Consider the following 20,197-nt stretch of genomic DNA (forward strand, 5'->3'; position numbering starts at 1 on the left):
CGAAGACGATGAGGCTCAAGGACAAGTCAGCCAACTGAGACTTACATCCCATTCTGAGCTAAGGAATGAGAGAGGAGCCTGGTTTCAAAGGGAAGAGGGTAATTCACAGGATGGTAAGAACAGATGTTTGGTAATTAGATGTTTGCCCTGATGTACAGATAAGTCATTCAGGTAAAAAAAAAAAAAAAATTCTGGTAATAGCTCTCTTCCTGGGTCAAGCTCCCTATCTATCTAAATTATTTTAGGTAGTTAAGAGAGAGGTAAAAGTTTTTCTTTCATTTGCTAGGTCTTGATTGCTTTCACCTGAAAATACTTCTCATGCCAAAGGGACATTTGGGGATGGTAAATTCTGCTTTCCTTCAGGGGAAAGGGCACAGAGCTTCCTTGCCCTCTCTGTGAACACCACTCTCCCAAATCTCCGTATGTCTACCAAGCTGGAAGGTCTCCAAACCCATCCTTTTGGGTTTTTAAGGAAGCTTCATTACATAGGTGTAACTGATTAATTTATCAGCCGTCGGCAATTGGTTCCAACCTTCTAATTATGTAATTCATTCTCCTGGCAACCAGCCCCATCCTTAACTGTGGTCCAAAAGTCATCTCCTTATTATAACCAAAAGCACCTTTAATGCTGTCAATACTTAGGAAACGCCAAGAGATTTAGGAGCTCTGTGCCTGAAACAAAGACAATGACCAAATCTATATATTCCTTATTGTAAATGGCAATATTACACACAGTTTTTTGTAATTCTTTTCTCTAAGCCAGCTTTTAGATTAATATAATCATCAGTGACTTTATGGAAGAAAGAGGAATCACTGAGGAATCAACAAGTTTTCTGAAAGACAGATTTTGTGTAGTGTTTGAATTTGTACCAAGAGTCTGCGGGATTCAAATGATGCTTAAATCAGTTGTCCCAGGGCCTCCCAGGAACAGGTTAACAGCTCCATTTTTCTTAGTCAAGGCCTCTCACACAGATTTCAAACTAAAGAAGTCTTTTCAGGATAGATCCCCTTTATAGAAGAAGGCAAAGACTTTCTTCTACTCCCTGTATGCACATACGGAATATCCCATGGCAGTCCTCCCTAGAAAACAGACACACACACACACACACTCCTCCCTCTCCAGCGGTGTTTGTGGGGGTGAGCACGTCTACTTTCACTATATGAACAAGGATCAGTTTGCAAGGTCAGTTCCCAGAGACGCATCTTTGTTTTGTGTTCCGTGGACTATACTCAGTTTATGCAGCAGTTAGACATTTCCTTCGGCTTTGTCCTCGCACCTCAAACTTCTGGCATTGACAATGGGAAGATGTTAGCACTTTTCCAGTTAATTATATTTTACCCCTCAAAAATATAATTAAGATAGCAAACTAAAGTGACCGTAAGTGGCACTAGTAATTATTAAGTAAGAAGCCAACAAATCAAGGAAAGAAAAGCAAGAACAAACTAACTAAACACCACTCTAGCCATAAACTACCAGTAAATGGCATGTGTACAGATTATTGTCTTATTTCCAGTTTGACAGGTGCTCCCTGTGATACCGTTCAGGACACACTACTTCAAAATACCGCTTTTTTGGCATATTGAAATTTCAAGCTAAAGAAATTTGAGAAATGGTATATGAAGGAAGGACCTTCTGACCTTCCCAAGAGGCAGGTCATAAGAGCTAGGAAGGATTGTCTGGTAGTCCCCTGAAGTAGTCATTAAAGCTTCACGTGAGAGGTGACCTTCCTATATCTGAAGGGAAGGAGCATTCCTATCTCTGAAGATGAAGTGATACAGAGAAGAGTCTGATAAATAAGCCCCTCTAGGTAAGTCTGCCCCAGTTCACTGCACTTCACTCACACCCTTTGTTCTATCACATTTTCCTATGACTTTCTACTCCTCATCAAACTCTCATAAAAACATTCAGGTTTAATTGGGTCTTTGGGTCTTCATCACCTTATGAAGATTCCTGTGGCACATAAAACTTACATTAAGTAAATTTGTGTGCTTTTCTCTTGTTACTCTTTCTTCTGTTCCAAGGATCCCAGTAAAGAATTTAAAAGCGTTGCAGGAAAAGATAGTTTTTCCTCCCTTACAGTTTCTGGTGCCCATGAAGAGATGGCCAGGACAGCCCATTCACTCTGGACCCTGCAGACAGGGTCCTGGAGAAACCAGCAGGAGGCTGAGAAGGGTACAGATTCTTACCAAGGTCAGCTCTCTTGGCTCTTTGCCTTTAGTGCTCAGAGAGGGAGAGGTAAGAATGCTGTCACTTCCTTTTAAGTTTAAATTAGAAGCAGAAAAATATTTGTAGAAGTAGAAAAATATTTGTAAAAATTAATTCTTTAGGTTGTGACTCTAGTTATGCTTCAGGGTACCCACTGGTTACTGATTTTTTTTCCCCCCTCCTAGGGACAACTATTACTTTCTTGTCTGTTTTGTATCCTGAAAGCTTGGCTTGGCTTTCTGCCTCTCAGGGCAGGCAGGTTGTCACTTCTGTTCAGGAGGTCAGCTGTCAGGTTGGGATCCCCAAGAATATGGTCAGACAAAAATTTGGGGTGTACCCCAATAGTAGCTGGCATCCTACCAATCGTTGCCAGCTCTCAAGGAAGATTTTCTAAGTCTGTCTGTCTTCACGTTACCTTTGGAAGTGATTTTGGATCTCAGGAGGATTGCTTTCTTTTGTACCCTCTTTGGGGAAGCCTCTTGCATCAGGTGTCAAAAATAAAAGGTTTATTGGTTTTGTTTTTGAGTCACTTGATAGGTATACCTTGGTTTAAAAACAAACAAAAAAAAAGTTCAGCGCTGCCAGGAATATTTACTGTTTGTCTTAAAACCGGATAACAAGATTTTTGAAAGGATATAGGTACGTATATATTTTTTGAAGAGTTCTAGGGTCAGAAATTGGCCTAATTGGAAGCTGATATTTAGAGACTAACAGGAGCTATTTTTTTTTTTTTTAAAGAATCTCTGTTCTCTCTATTTAATTCTGCTCTTTCAATGGGAAATTCTCGTTTAACTAAAACCTCTTTCTCAAACCCTGTTGACTACATGTTCTGACAATTCTATCTACTTGTTGGCATGATTTCCCCGAGGGTGATTTTGAACTTCATCACCTTCTTTGGGAAACTGAAGGTTTCCCCAAACTGTCTGATCTAAGATCTCTTCCTTCTCACTGCTTCTCTTCCTTCTCTCTTTTGGCACCTTAGATCTTTTTAGTTCCCTTGAATCCTTTGATATGTCCTCCCTTGCAATTCCTCCCTCCTCCGTCCCTCGGTCTATCCCTGCCAGACCTTTTCCTTCCTCCTTCAGCCCCTTGGCTCCCAGTCACTTGAACTGCAGGCCCCTTACCCTCCATCAGGGGGTTTTAAGAAACCTCCAAACAAAACTGCCTGGAACTGAAAAGGAAAAAGGCTAATTCAAAATAGGCTAGACATTTTATTTACTTAAACAGCTTTGGAGACCTCCAGACAGCCGCTAGATGTCTCTTTGATTCCTTGCCTAAAAGATAGTCTACAGCCTCCATAGATGACATATCAAGGCAAAAGAGAATCTTAAAAGCCTCTCTGTCAATATCGGTAAAAAGCATTAGCCCTTATATTGAGGAAGTAATCTTAACTTGTCCCACTGGCCGTCCCACTGGCCGAGAACACAATTCAGATAACAGGGTAAAGTGGCTATAAGCCAGTGAGTTCACATTACTATGTCTTAGTGACTCAGTTTTTGTTCTTTAAGTGAGAACCCTAAGATCTCTGCATCTGGCTGTATGTTTGTGTGTGTGTGTGTCTCTCTCTGTATATGTTACAGATGTGGTATTTTTCTATCTGCAGATGGTATTACCAAGTTAATTTATAAAATCCATTAAAGGAGTTTTATTTAATTGGCTAAAAGATAAATAAACACTTACATAAGTTACTTCTAAAATGCTCAGATAATAGAAACTACTCCCATTTAAAAAAAAATTTCACATGATCCGGGATACTTTGTGATTAAAGCTAGTTTTAAAATTGTCAGTAAAATAAAAACAAGTATGCCTTCAAATCAAGTATAATGAAGACAGAAATTTTTTTTTAATTTTTTCTACTCAGGTCTACTAATCAAGATGTTGAAGATTATCAAACTACAAATCCAATTTGAAAGCAAAGTGTACAATAAAAATAAATTGTGAAGAGCTACATGATTAATTTTTTAGGTTCTTTGCTTCTGTGATATTTTTGGATACTTGCCCAATTTGTCAACAAGAAAAGTAACTTAAGATGATGACTAGCTTTGTTTAATGTCACATTAAATTTTCATGAGTAATTCCAGCATAATTTTAAAGGACAAGTGAATTAATAGATGTAAGTGGGATAATAGTTTGAGCTTTTTGACAATAATTATGTTTTATAATATGTCTACTTAAAAGTCATATCAAAAATCTTTTGGATAACTTGAAACCTTAAAGCTATACTAAATTAATTTAAATGATGAATATTAATTGAATATCTAGATAATTTCCAAATATGATAAAATACTGAAACATTAATATTGGAATATGAATTTAAGTTTATTTTTTAGTACAGAGGAACCAAAGATATTTTGGCCTATTAATAATATGTTCTGCAGTTCAAAATTGCATGCTTCCTAGTTTTCACTGAAAATTTAGGTCACTGAGGATTTAAAAAGGTAATCAACATATGCAAATGAAAACAGTAGAAGCCATAAGGATGAAGGAAAAATCTCTGTATGTTAAGTATACAAGGAAAGTAGAGTGTGTTTTTGGTAAGAAAAGGTATAAAGTATGAAAATGCATTTTTGTTAAGGGAAATGGAGAGTAATTTTGTCCTAGTTTAGAGATTATTTACAGGTTGTTTCAGGGGGAAAGGGGAGAATAAAAGAAAAAAACTAAATGGAGAGAATTTTGTTTTGTTTGGTCAAGTGGCTAAGACTGAGTGGATTTATTTATAATTTTTAAAAATTATTTTCAGTATTAATACACTGATGCAAGACTACAATTTAGTTTTATTTCTCTGTTAAAATGACATGGTTCTCTTGGATTGATATCTTCTAAAAAAGAGGTAATAAAAGATTTTTCTTTACCTTTTGAGTAATCTGTCTAGAAAACAAATATTCTGCATTTTATCGAAGTAATTTTCTGGGTTCCCTGTTGTCATTATCAGGTTTTTAATTACTTAAGACCACTGGGTCCTTTCAATATTAAAAGACCTAAGGTTTGTTAACTTTACAGTTCAGAACCCTAGAACCAGCACCTTAGCCAAATGATCAAAGATAACGTGATCTGTAATCAGGTATACTAACATTATGTGTTTCTTACTGTGATCAACTAACAAGGCCACGTGGTATGATTCCTGTGGTATTTTTGCAAAATGTACATGAGGAAACAATATACAGACATAATTGAGGGATATTCTAAGAAATAACAGACTAGTACTTTCAAAAAATATCATAGTCATGATAAACAAAGAAGATGGAAAATCTTTACTTGATAGAAAGAGACTAGAGACAGAATACTCTGTTCAAGATGTGGGACTCTGGATTGGATCCTGGACAGGAAAAATAATGTCAGGAGTCCAAAATGTGGTAAAATTTGATTAAGTCTGTAAAAGACTTAATAGTATTATATTAATGTTAATTTTCTGGTTTTGACATTTATTCCATGGTTAATTAAAATGTAATTTTAGGGAAGCTGAGTCAAGGGGAAACAAGTCTTTTGTAATATTTTTGCAACTTTTTGGTAAGTTTGAATTATTTTGAAAAGAAAAATTATTTGTCATTTTGAGGGACTTTCTAGTTTTTAGGGATTAATAATATCATACAAACACATTTATAATATATACTATTAATTCAAGCTATGAATTCAAACATTAATAGACATGCACATGTGCATATATTTACAGAAAGACACAGACAAAAAGCAAAGGACTGCAAGTGCTTCATTTTTGAACAAATTTTAAAAATTAACAAAAGGTATTTTTAAAGTGTTAGAATTTATTACACAATTCAGTATTTGTCTACTTAGTTATTATTTCCGTGTGTGTCTTTCAAAAAATCATTAGCACATATGCTGCTATAGTGAAATTATCTATCTCTCTTTTTCCATCTCTTTCCAGCCAAGGTCATTTCAAAAATCTTAAGTAAGTCGTCTAACTTACATCAAGTACTTCTTCCCGATTTCAAGAGAGTTTCCAGGGATTATGTTATTTACTCTCAGGGAAGAATTAGAAGAAATCTACTGAAAATTAAGAAAGCCTAATAAACCACCAATGTATCGCTTATAGTAAGGACTCTGATGTCTTCATTAGATAAGTATAGGTTATTTCAGATTATATAAGGAGTCATTTCCACAAATGTTTGGTAAGAAAATCATTCTATTTTGTTCGCAACGGCAGTACCTGTTAAACGTTACGTTTGCTAAATACAAATATTTTGTTGGTGACGTAATTATTAATGGTCTGCGGTGTGTGTAGATGACAGAGCCACTGGGCAAATCGATTCTTTACAAGATTTTCATATTCTTTAAGAACAATTGACATATGAAACTTATTTAAGATGAATTAGCTGGCACCCACAGTGGCCTCCTAAGGAGTAATAAAATTAAGCTTAAAAACTCTAGTTAGATCATTAAAATAGAAAATTCTTTTGTGCTCCAAAGAAAGCTGGATATGATGTTTACAAGGAGAAACTGCTTGGGCTAAGTGTAAGAAGCACAGTCTTAAAATCTTTTCTAATAAACAAGAGGGCTTTTAGCCAGAGGGCAAACTACTTGCTTCCAGCAATAAATTAGGTTGTCTTAATAGTCACAGCATTCCAGGGCCGGAAGCAAATGTGTATGTCATCTCGTCCAGTTGCTTGCTTTTGTAGGTAAGAAATTACCTTAGAGAGGTTAACTAATTTGCCCAGCTAGGCATCAGAAATTTTGGACTGTCATATCACACAAAATAATAACACTTCTAGTTATAGTGATGCTTTATAATAATGCTTTTCAAACATTTTCGGTGTACCCTTATCCACACTTCCTCAGTGGGTATTTAATCTGTGTGGCTTGGGTCAGATCTCATTCTACGTGTTTTAAATAACTGGTATAAAAGTGAGGTTTGAAACTAGAGGTAGCAAATGTTAACTATGCTATTTTTGATTTACAAAAATGAAAAAAGGCCTAAAGCTGAGAGAGGTACAATCTTTTTATTCATAAAGAATAGCAGTGAGATTAACTTTCAGCATTGACCTTCTTAATACTCTTGTATTAAAGGGCTCTGTGCTATTAGAGGAGGTGCATTTATAAAATTCCAAATGCTAGTCTCTGCCTAAACTGGTTGAAACCTTTTAATCTGCACATTAATATCAAAACATATTTTTAAGCATCTGTTGTGCCCAGAATTGTGCTAATTGCCAAAGTTATAACAGAAAGCAATTTAAACAGGGTCCCTGCTCTCTTAGAGTATACAGCCTAGTAGATGATCATAAAATAACAGAAGGCTGCTGCACCATAGTTTTATTTATGATCTGGTATGTAAAGTACATTGTACTATGTAGTGTATAGGAAGGGTGCTGGATTAGTCAACTCTTTCTAAAATAATGATGTATATAGTAAGCCACCATAAAACTCTGTGGCTTGATTTCTATTTCTATTTATGATGAAATGGCTGATTTCGGAGTAGTCCTCCCATCATAGGTACTCACAAAGCTGTATTCAAAAGATTAGGCAATGTTTTCAAGAAACTGCACAATAAAACCAAACCCTGATAAGATCCAAGGGGAAACCAAATGTGGGAGTTGAATCCTTTGAAGATAGAGGGACTTTGGTACCATTCTGGATTTTCAGAAATGTTTCCTAATAGAAAAAAAATCAAGAATGCACAGTTGACGGTGATCATCCAGCAAGGAAACTGCATATTATGATAAAAAAAAAACCAACCCTCTTCTGAGGAAGGAAATAGATTCCAATGTCTCTACAATATAAATCAACAATGCCCAGGGGGCAATTTTGTAAAAAGCCAATTATGAAGAAATAACAAATACAGAACATTGGCTTCCACCATAAACAACTGAAATAATTAGACAAAATATATGAAATGTCCATTTTTAAACAGGCCAATAGGCAGTATTGAACTAAACAAATGAGATCACCTCTATTGCTTGTTCTGTATGGAGACACTTTATGGTTCAAGGGGAGGTTGATGAAAGACGAGTTGAACACGGCAGTCCTGATGAAGTAAGGAGACCAGTATCAGAGTTCAAAGGAGATAGGATTTATACAGAACAATACCAGGGAGGAGAAAGCTACAGGCAGAAACAGCTGCAAACTTCTTCACAGATGTCCCCTTCAGTTTAGGCTGTGAAGACGGACTGAATGTGCCACTCCAGAACATGCCACTGTGGCTTGAGGATTGTTTTTATCTAAAGGCTTTTGAAAACAAGAATTTTTTCCCATCAAATTTGAAAAGTTTTATACCGTTATTTCTTCAAATGTTATTTCTTCCCCTTTACCACTCTCCTTTCCTTCTGGAGATGCCGTGGTATCTATTGGCACACTTGATGTTGTCCCACATATCCTTGAGACTGTAGGTTAGGGGATGTTTTAGTAAGAGGATCTGTAGGTGTCGAGGTCCCAGGTAGAAGCAGTGTGAAGTAATCAAGGAGCAGCCAGGAGCACAGCATATCTGGAGCTCAGTGAGTAAAGAAGGAGATGACAGGAGAGCAGGGCAAGAACCAGAGATGTGTTCTTTGCTGCCGAGGGCACTGACCTCTACTTGGTTTAATGCTTTCCTCTCACTGTCACCATCGATGATTTTTGAACAATGACTGCACATTTTCACTCTGCATTTGATCCTCCCTGCATATTATGAAGGAAAAGGCAGGAACTGGAACTCAAAGAACCCATACACTGAATTTTATTTTAAGTGAGATGGCCAGCCATTGAAGTGTATTAAGTGTATTAAGCAAGGGAGAATTGTGTTCTGGTTTGTAGAGAGGCAAAGTGGTTAAGAATATCAACTCTGAAGTCAAACTGCCTGGCTTCAAACCCAACTAGGTATGTGATTTTGGATGATTTACTGAAATTCTCTGTGATTCAGCATCCTTAGATATAAAATGAAAAAAAAAAAGTAACATTTCACTGGTTGTGGTGAGATTGTGTTCAATATGCATATGATGTGGTTAGAAGAATTATGGGTTCATTCTAAGAACTGTGTGTTTGCTATTGTGGTTAGTGGCACTAGCAGGATTTTTGCAGTATGTGATGTAAGTGTGTTGCCAGCCGTTTTGCTGGAGAGCAATGAGAAAAGCAGTGAGTGTCAGGGGATGTGGTCAAATCTGAAATCGCCAGAGGCCGGATCTTGTAGGGCTTTGTGGTTCTTGGTGAGAAGTTTGGACTTTAAGTCATGAAAAAGTTGCAGAGTGAAATGTTCTCATTTGCATTTTATTCCCTTACTTCTATCTCTTTATTGAAGATTTAGACTCTTATCTTGACTCAAAGGCAACTCAAATAAATAAATAAATAAATTTTGGGATTCTTGCTGCTTCTTGAGGGAGACAAAATAGCAACTTAACTGAATTCTGGGCCAACCACATTCTCTAATCTTTTCTGAAGACATGGAAGGGTCTGAGGCCAACATTATAATATATTCGAGAAATGGTCCAAGTTCAGGTTCCTTAATGACCTACTTACCAGCAAACTTGTTGAAAATATTCACATTGTTGTAATAAGCCCTTTTACAATCATCAGTAATGACCAATGTATTACTTCACTGACAATGGCGGAGGCAAACTTCTAGCTCCTAAAATCTGTTTTTCTCTCTAACCTTGCTACAGTTTTTGCTTCTCCACCACAGGACATTGGAAGGTCCCTGAGATACCTAAAATCCATTGCCAAATACAAAAATCCTTTTCCTCCTAAACACGGACATAAAATCACAGTTAAAAAGAACTCACAATTATGTAAAATTAGTGAAACCAGTAGCTTCCAAAAGGGGCTATGGAGGAAGATCCCATTAAAGTCTTCCTACATGGCAGTCAATTAGATAATTGTGGTTAGAACAATTATTATTCTACTGATAATAATAACAGCCATCAGTAACCGCATTCCACATTTTAATACATCCAAACAAGAAGATCAGGCAAAGCCATTGCCCTGCCAACTTGGTCACATTGTCTGGCAGGATTATTTCTGCTTAAGAAGTAGACCAGAAATGGGGAGACAGGCAACTCTGCTTCACTACTGGCTGATAGCTGTAGTGTTTGGAAGATGGACAAATTTTCTGTCATGAAGAGCTTGTAAGTGCACTGCAAGGAAAACCTTAGAACTGCGGAAGTTTGTATAACTGGGTAGACATCATATAGCAGGAAACTGGGACAGCACTGGGGTGTAAAAAATAGTAATTATATAGGTAGCTTGTCATATACACTGCAGTGGTTTACATTTTAATTTGCATAGGTTCATCTTGAATACAACAACAGCGACAAAAAACAGAGTCATCAGCTCCAGAACAAGGAAATCTGTTTCAGTGGTTCTAGAGTATACCCAGGAATCTCTCGGTAATGCTGTCCTGAGGTTAGAAGCAGGAGATGTATCATGTGCTGGGTCGGCATGACAACACTGACTTCCCCTGCTCTGGGATTCTGCTTCCATGTGCTCCAGGCAAGTCAACTTAAGTTTTCAGTTGATCACATGCATAATCTGAGAAGCTGATCTACTAAGAAAATTTACTTTTCTGGATAAAAATTACCCATCTCTGTGTCAAATTATCTCATCATCCCATTTCGGAAAAGCTGTGATTATTCTTTTTAGAGTCAAACTTGTGATTTGTGTTCATTTTTCATTAAGTAACTCTATCAGGGATTTCAGGGAACTTCAGATGGGAGAGAATAGGCTCCAGTGCTCTCAGGTTTGTAGAACAACAGTGCCCAAACCACCCTCCTCTTGTTCTAAGAGACTTACCCAAGGCCAACAGGCTGGTTTTCCTCCAAGAGAAAGAGTCATGATCCGGACCAAAGATTGTTTTTTTCCAGCTTTCAGAGTGAGTCTCATCTCACCTCAATGAGAAGGAACCATTAAAGCCATCTGAGAAAGTGCATTTTACATTTATTTATTCAATCTGTGTCTATTGAGCACCTAATTGTGCCAGACTCAGGGGACAGGGCAGTGAAGAAAACAGACAAAGCCCCACTCTCCAGATCACATTTTAGAAGTAGGAGACTGAGGAAGGAAATATAGATGCAGATGTAATGTATTGTCATTTAGTGATGCATTTTATGCAGAGAAGACAGACAAGGTGAGGGAGTGGACGGTGACGACAGCAGAGTGGAAGGGATGGGGTACCAGCTTAGGTAGGAGCATCAAGGATAATCCTTCTCATATGGTGAGATTTAAATAGAGAGTGGGACTGAATGAGCTAAATAAATATTTAGAGAAAAAACATCCCAGTCAGAGGCACCTGCAGGTCCTAAGACACTGGACAGGAGTTTCTTAGCAAGTTCAAGGCACAGCAAAGAGGCCAGTATGAATAGAGTCAGGTGAGCCATGGGGAAGTGGTGGGAAACGAGGCCAAGACAGGGAGGCCCAGCAGTTGTGGCTCTAGTTGGGCATGATGGGGTAATGTTTGTTTTTTTTTTTTTAATATAATTCTCAGTGATCTTGGAAATGATTGGATGGTTTTAAAGAGAGGAATGTCATGATTAACTTTTTTTTAAAAAAACCAATATGGACACTATATCGTGAATAGATTGTAGGGGAAAGGATGACACAGGATGACAATTTAGAGAACTGTTAAAAATAAAAACTTGATATTTAATGAGTTGTTAGTTATAAGAATTCCAAACTTTTCAAGGAGCTTTTAGGTCCACAGAGACCTTATCTCATTTACTCCCTCAAAAGAAATTTCAGGGCCCATCAGGAAGGAGTCTGTTCACATACTTTCCTTTAATAAATGGAGAATGGGGGAGGAGGGAATAAAGACGTCCACTAGGCTTTGAAGCTTTGAAGTGGGGATGAGGAAAGACTGAAAAGGAAATTTGATGCTTCTATTTCCCAGAAGAGAATAAAAATCTAATTTCAAAAAAGTAATGAATGTGTGTAGAATCATTTCTACCATAAAATCTGAAATGAGACTTGGTTTTGATAAATGTTTTATTGGTATTTTAAAGGCCCCAGGAAAACTACAGCTGGGCCTATGCACGGTGAAAACTGGAAAAGCAAAAGACAACCTGGAGTGCATGTATTTTTCTTCTTTTCCTATAAAAATATCATTGATGCATGTAAACATTTTTATTCATATACCAACTCATTTAATTTTTGAAAAGAACTGTCCAACATCCCCTTAGATTATAGCCTACGGAACATCTTACTGAAATTTATTATGGTTGCAAGTCAGGATAAATAAACTTCTCATTTCCCCCCAAATGTTATGCATTACCAATTAAGATAAATAATAAAAAACAATCTGGAAAATAATGTATACAAGAAGGGTAAAGGACATAATTAGATTCTTATAAAATTCTTAGGAAACAAACAGAATCTTTTAATTAGTATTTTTGATTCTCAACAAGAGACAGAAATTAGATGTTTTTAGGAGAAAAAGTCTTTGATGATACTGTGCAAATAAATGGAAAGACATTTCATGACCCTGCCCAGGGATTTTAAAAGGATGGTCATATTTTGACTCATCCAATGTCTTAAGAAATACGAGTTCAACATGGCATCATCTGGACAAATCCACTCTTTTTCTTCAGATAACCAAATGAGGAGAGTTTCTTTTTAAGCAAGACAAATACTTTCTGTTTTACACACACACACACACACACACACACACACACACACACACACACACACACACACACACACGGAAATATACTGTGCATATGTCCAATTCTAAATGCCTCACGATTTTCCTACTGGACATTTGTGAATATATTTATGTATATATGGATACCTTTGAGATAGAAGTAGTTAACTTAAATAGTCACTGTTTGTCCTATTTCTAGAACCTCATTTAGTATTTAAAGGAAGTAGCTATTATCATCATGAGGTATGCCGTCTTACTATTCCCAATTTACTGCTGAAGATATTGAAACACAGAGAGGTTAGCTAGTTGCCTGAGGTTACACAGTTAAGAAGCTGAACAAGGAATGTAATGCAGGCAGTCTGACTCCAAGTCTTTACTCACACTCACGCTGTAGCACTTCTAGTGTTGTTATGTGTACACTTCCAAAGGCTTAGCTATATGCAGGCAATGAGTAAGCTTTGGGAATCTGACCTGGAAGTAGTATACTTCAAGTCACAAAATTGAGACCCAAACTCGGGAAAGCTTCTGAGGATTTCGTAAAATAATCTACCACCACCACCGTGCCTGCCCTAACCCATGGCCTAAGCAAAGCACACAGGTCCTTCTTCACAGAAGAGAACGCTGAGTTTGCATTGTTTATTAATCTCTAAGAGAATAACCGGAGATATTAAAATCTATGATGTGTTAAAGGACAATAATTATCTGTCAGGTCACCTGGTGAAGCAAGGAGTTTCTAGAAACTGTGATGTATGAATCAATTAGACAAATCTACCTTCAAATTATCTGAGAAAAGAAAATTATTCAAAGCGTCCCAGATCTTGAGTAAAAGCCAGTTAACCTTGGCAGTTGTATCATGGAGTCCATTAGTATTTCATTCTGCAAGTAAGAGCCATACACTTAGTAATGTTTTAACACATAGAGAACAGACAAAGCACCAATGCATCACTTTATTTAGAGAGAGAGAGAAAGGAAAAAAAAGACAACCCTAAGCAAAGTATTTCCTCAATAAACAGACACTGGTTTTAAAAAGAGTAGTGATTTCAAAGCAACCCATAGCAGGGAACTTCTACACCAGGTTCCTGCCATAAGAACATTTTTTCCTGAAGATTTGAGATACATGAAACACCTCCCTTTCCTTGAGCCTATGATTTCATTCTTATTTCTCTAAGTGTAGTGTCTCTCTGCTCTAGTATAGTCAGAGCATGTAGTATAATTACTTACCTCACTTTCCCCAAGTAAAAAACAATTTGGTTACTATAAGGAGATTGGTAAGTTCCTCTGAGGCCCCATACATACAAAATCATGCTGAAAGAAATTCCCCTCTTTTGAACATCTGGTGAGTAACTCCAAATGTAATTCCCTACACTAGGTGTAACTGTAGACAAATGAAAAGACATAAACAGGTGCGTGGGGCAGGCCTCTCTCGGTATTTGATGGATGGAGATTGTCCACATCAAATGCCTGCTCTGAGATGCGAATTTGGTGTGTCCATTTGCACAGCCAAGATCAGCACAGTGTGTTCCCTGCAACTGCACTGGACATTCACTTAACTATACATACAGTTATCTACTGTGCTTTTAGAATTCTTGTGTTAAAAAAAAACAAACATGAAACATGTAAGTAAAAATAGAATCAGGATAGCAAAAAAGGTATTCAACCGATATATGCATATTTTGCTGAATTAATATCCATGAATACATGAGCCCGGCATGTACATGCACGCATACAAATGTAAACATGAGAGTATTCATATACTAAGTGTATGCACCCACAAATTAGAATGTTCATAAATGCCAGGAAGCACAGATGTAGGAGAGACACTACTACAGGGAATGCCTACAACAAGCAGATGCAGACAGGAGCACGTACAAGTGCATATAGTGCATGCACATGTGTATGAGGAGATGCAGGGGCAGTTATTAGGTTTCAGTTAATGATGATACATCCATGGATAAAACACATGCATCCTAGAAATATTTAAAATTGATTTGTGAACTCCAATACCAAAGAACATTAAGTGATAATACCCACAAATATGGTGATAATGAAAGGAGAAATAGAAAGTGAGATTGACATTGCAGAGGAAAAAGATCTGCCCTAAATTTCCATTTCTTTTAACTAGTTTATGTCTCCATTATGGGATGAAAGAGGGTATTTTTCCAGGGTTTATATTTTAACCCATGTTTTAATCTCTTTAATTATGACTCAGTGGATTAAAAAGTGAGAAGGTATTTACTTTTTCAAGGATCACAGAGTTCATTTCATCAATGTGATACTATCTAATTTACTTTTTCGCACATACCTACCCGGTCCGTGGTTCTGCTGATTCAGAGAAAGCTTATTCTCTATCTCACTCACACTTTCCCAAAGTTGCAAACATTAATTGGGCTAATATGCATTCAAGTATCTACATATTCACTGTGTAACAATTCAGTTAACATTTTTCTACCTCAGTTTCTTCATCTGTGCAAAAAGGATAACTGCAATGTGTATTAACTAATCCTGAGAATACTTAATAATTAAAGCATTTTAAACAGTGGCTGGTACCTATTAAGTACAATATTCATGTTCATAATTACTACTACTTTTGTTTACTGTTGGATCCTCAAAAAAAAAAAGTGGAATGGCAGGCACATTTGAGAATCTCAAAGAATATTTATCGAGTGACTGAATGGCTGACTGAATGAGCAGATGGAGAGAATGGACCACTGAGATTATGTTATTCAGATACGTTATTGTCAAATCACATTAGACTCAGACTCCCTTTCTCCACTAAAAGTGTATGCAGAGTGTGTAAGCCTGACAAATAAATTAGGTAAAAGAATAGATATGCTCGTAGTGAGGGTCTGTGGAGTCCAGAGCCCCATCCTCCAGATTTTAAGTTAGATACTCAGCAGCCCTTGGCTTATGTCTGCTAAGAAACGAGGGCTTAGCAGAATGGAGAGGAAAATCTTAGTCCAATTCCTTAAAATCCAAGAGGTTAGAAACTAATACTAAATCAAGTGACCTGTACAAGTTCAGGTGAATGTCCAAGCTGGGTTCCAGTTGCAGACACATACATGCCCTGCGGGTTATTATATCTATGACATTGAGCTGCATTCCAAAATTCCTCCAGGGGTGCCCTGTCTGCTCTGCTTAAAGCCAAAGCCATAGGCCCATAGATAAACCTTTCAGAGAAAAAGGCCAAGGAAATATAGCCTAAAATCAAAACAAACAAAAACCCAAACTAATATATGATATTTATTCTTTTTCCCTAAAAGACTTAAGTCTTACGATTTTCCTGTTATGATATCCTATTTTCATACTAGAATATGCCACCTTGTTGCTTCCTTTACTTCTTCCTTTGCTGCTTCAATATTTGAGCACCTTCTATGGGGCAGCTAGTTCTCAGCAGTTGAGACTCTTGTGAACAAAAAGGCAAAAATCTCTGCCAACATGGAACACTACTTTAAAAAAAATGAAATTAAAATAAAGGTTTTCTGGGACACTGGCAATGAAAGATTGAAGAAATTTCCAGGATGACATTTTAAATAAGTTCTTAAGTTATGAAACACAGAGGAAGCACTATTTTAAAAGTTAATACGTGTTTTTCAACTGGTTTATGGAGGATCATACACATTGTAGTCTTGGTAACAAACCTTTATTGAGCAAAAATAGGCCATCTTTCAGTCTCTTTTATCCTTCACCACTTGACCATCAATATTATGTCGTGTAATTCAGATGAACAGATAGTTTGGGGACATTTAAGACTGTACACAGGACTAAGAAAACGTCCTCCAAGTAAACAGTGTATGTTTTCATTACCCTCTAGGTTTGACCAGCTCACCCTACTCTCCAGTGTCAGTAATAATGTCCGCCTCTGCTGCAAGTGGTGCTAAGTACAGTGCCTGAGCTATAGAAAGAAAAGATTCCATTAGAGCAAAGTTCACAAATATTGTTTTAATCCAGCTATCCACACTGTCGATCTAAAACAGTAAATGTCTCCTTCACAAATGACTGTCTTAGACTTCTAATCCAGTATATTTTATGAAACAGAAATGCCTTTCAAATAGCACTTCAATGCTAAATATATGACTAAAGAATGAAAAAGGAAAAAAAAATGTTAGCCATCGCGTATATTCAGTATTCAGAGATTTGAGATCACACAGAAAACCAAACCCAGATGTGTCAAAACCCAGTTTTTCACTTTTCATCTGAGAATGTTGGCATGGGATAGACACAGTCAGCTTTCATTTAGTTCTTATACATTTTAGGCACTAGTTTAATTTACACAGTTAATGCATATAAAAGGAAACACGAAATCCAAAACCAATTCCCAACTGAGAATGTGTATGTAGCATTGATTAGTATTTCAAAATAACTAGAGAGAAATAAATTGTTAGTTCTAATAGTACCTATATTAAAATAAGGTATTCCAATGGAGAGTATGTTTGTTTCTCAGTAGTGATCAATTCACATTCTGCAAAGCATATGTAATTCTTCACTGCTTACCATTACAAGAACATGATAGAATCGTACCATTTATATTCAATATCTAGGTTAGTGTATTTTTCCACATGAGGACAATTAGGCTATGAATGTTAACTCCTCAAAAAACAACATCTATTTATTTATATAGATGCTAATTTAAAGAAATAATGAGAAATGGCCCCTCCCTCATGGACAAAAGCCACACATGTAAGTAAAGCATATAAACCTCTCTGATGCTATTTTAAAGCAATTAAAGGATTGGCAGAAATGAAAATGCATTTGTTAAAGTCAAGTCATAGTACGTACTAAAATAAAATTTGTGGTGAATAGTTAAAAGGAACACCCAAAATATTTCTTAAAAATATTTGTAAAGCTTTTCTACTACAAATTCTTTTTATTTTTAAACAAATAAATGCGACGACTATCTCATAGTAAACTCTGCAGGATGCATAATGCTATTGATCATTGAAGAAAAAAATTATGTATTATACTCATTCAAAGCCCATTTGATCATGCCAACAATTAAGAGAAGCAAATTGATCACACTGTCATGTAGTAGAATCGGAATTTAGAGCATAGAAGAAATAATTTACAGACGGAGCTGTTCAAATTTGATTAAGACAAATTCTCTTTTATCATGTTATACTCTTAAAAAATTTGGAAAATACCATCTTCTCATTTTATTATTTCCAAAGATTCCTCAAAACATATTTTGTAAGGTAAAATGGTGATTAACTTTCCATTGGATCCATACAGTCTAGGAAGGAAGTTGGAGCCACAGCTGGAGGTTGGAAAGTAAACCTAAATTTAAATTACCTGCTTCCCTTTCATAAACATTTAGGGATGCTTAGGGTTTCTGGGTTCAGTAGGGAAATAGGACTTGGGAAGCTAGCGGTATTTCATCTCATAGAATTAAATGAGTTTTAGAGCTGAGGAGGAGTCAGCAGGAACTTCAGACCTTGATGTTTTCTTCTGTCCTGGTCATTTCACCTGAAAACTCTATAAATCATCTATAAAACTGGTTCTCTTTCTTTCTCAGGTAGCCTGCAGTCTGAAAAATACTGATAAAATGACACTGAATTACTCAGCAAGTACAATCGCTGTGTGACCAAATCATGATATTACTTTAACTGTTAATGATATTTGGCATTTCTCCAGATCACTAAATTTCTTTGTCTGTCATCGTGATCAAAGTTGAGCCATTACATACCAGAATTTAAGTTCATCTATCGATTATAGATTTCATTTTATATAGATACATAACACAGCTTGTCAGGTAACTGTGCTTCAAATATATTGTGACTTGACAGATCCATTCCATAAAACCAGTGGTTTTATATGCTCCCTGAAAAATGGGTCTAACCAGCAGAAGTGAATATATTTGGTGTAGACAACCTAACAGGATCATTTAACTATTAATTTTAGTCTGTAAGTTTGATGCTATATCCATCCTATCAATCAGTGTCAGTTTCTCTTGCTTGTGAGCTATGTTCAGATTATTCAAGAGTGAATTTATTTGATCCTATGTAGAGTCCCAACTTCAAAGATTCTCACAGCCATTGATTTGTTTTAATAATTCATTTGTTTTCAAAATATACAAATTGGGGTTCATTGATACTACCTGGCTGTTATACTTTCATCAAGTCCTCATTTTTAAATGTGTATTATCTGCTTGCATATTTGTATTTTGGAGCCCTCTTCCCAACCCCCATTCCGTTACTCAATTTCATACCAAATATCACACTGAGCATTTCAAACAACCACAGGGGCTGTGTCTATAGAATGCCAAAACATATAAGCAACTGCGTCAGAAGTTTAGTCCTCCATCCTTGATGTGTTGTCTACATCATACAAAACACATTCAGTGAATCCTGTTAACTGACCAAATCCCTGACAGAATTGCCTTGACATTATTTAGACATGGGTCTAAATAATAATGAGACCAGCAATGAACACCCTCAAATAAACAATATGCTCGGGTCAGCACAGATTCCAATACTGAGGACAGTGGCTCCAGTTAATCAGCGTGGACCAAGATCTTCATGATGTGGTTTTAATTTGGATACTAAGAATGCTGAGGAGCCACCATCTTTTATCATCCTCAGTTGATTTCAAAAACTAGATCACAGAAGTACTAGATACCCAAATGAACCGGAAGAATAAAATGTTACACTGCATTTGAGTTCAGAAAAGACCAATTTATACTGGGCAATTTACTGATGACAATGACTATTTATGACTGTGGATATCCACTTTAATTAGGTTATTGCTTAAGGATCATAATCGGCCTGGAATCTTTTGGAAAATTTGTAGACTACTTTAAAAAGTTACATAAAATTGTGAAAAAGTTGCATGCTTTAAAAACTTAGTATTTCCATCAAGCTTGTGGTCTAAAAAGAGTATGAAGACGATAGCAAACGGATGTTTTTAACGCAGTTTCTTGGTATTTACAGTAATTTTTTTTCTCTAGTCGCCTTCCCCTCAGTGCTGCTCCGTTGTTTTTCCAGGTTATTTCCCTCTTCACATTCAGGACAAGGAGGCACTGCCATGTCCTGTCAAACAATACAGAAAAGATAATTCAGGGAGTCAAAATTGAAATGTTTAACGTAAAAATTAGATCCTAACAGAATAACTCATATATCTCAACAAGCATCTTACAGAAAACCAAGGCTAGACAAAATTACGTATAAATATGTTAATAATACTGCTGCTTCATGAAGTCACATAAAATATTCTCTACAAATGGCAAGATATTTAAAAAACTCTTTTGAGATAACTTTGGCCAAACCATTCAACTCTGATTAATCTAACCCCCAAATTGAAAAAAAAATGTTAAGTAAAACGATTCCTGATGATTGGTACGCTGCGATCTTTTTGGTCAAATATGGAACAGACCAAAGGGAAGTTCAGAATTAAGCTCCTGAGTTACACTTCCTTGCTGTTTGTTTTTGTGGGGGATACGTACTTCT

The 20,197-nt window shown here is 36.4% G+C and overlaps 1 protein-coding gene and 1 long non-coding RNA gene across 3 annotated transcripts in view; one reads left to right on the forward strand and one right to left on the reverse strand.

The window, feature by feature from the left end:
* LOC141578850 (uncharacterized) overlaps positions 1-20,197 on the forward strand; it is an 82,371-nt gene that overhangs the window by 14,265 nt on the left and 47,909 nt on the right. The gene's annotated exons all lie outside the window — the stretch shown is intronic.
* Positions 16,390-20,197, reverse strand: part of LUZP2 (leucine zipper protein 2) — a 423,961-nt gene continuing 420,153 nt past the window's right edge. For both annotated transcript variants that reach the window (XM_074372225.1, XM_074372226.1), the window contains exon 12: positions 16,390-19,780. In XM_074372225.1, the coding sequence (XP_074228326.1) occupies positions 19,676-19,780 (105 nt within the window). In that variant the 3' untranslated portion in view covers positions 16,390-19,675. The remainder of the gene's footprint in view (positions 19,781-20,197) is intronic.

The sequence above is a fragment of the Camelus bactrianus genome, chromosome 10 (assembly GCF_048773025.1).
Source record: "Camelus bactrianus isolate YW-2024 breed Bactrian camel chromosome 10, ASM4877302v1, whole genome shotgun sequence".
NCBI lineage: Eukaryota > Metazoa > Chordata > Mammalia > Artiodactyla > Camelidae > Camelus > Camelus bactrianus.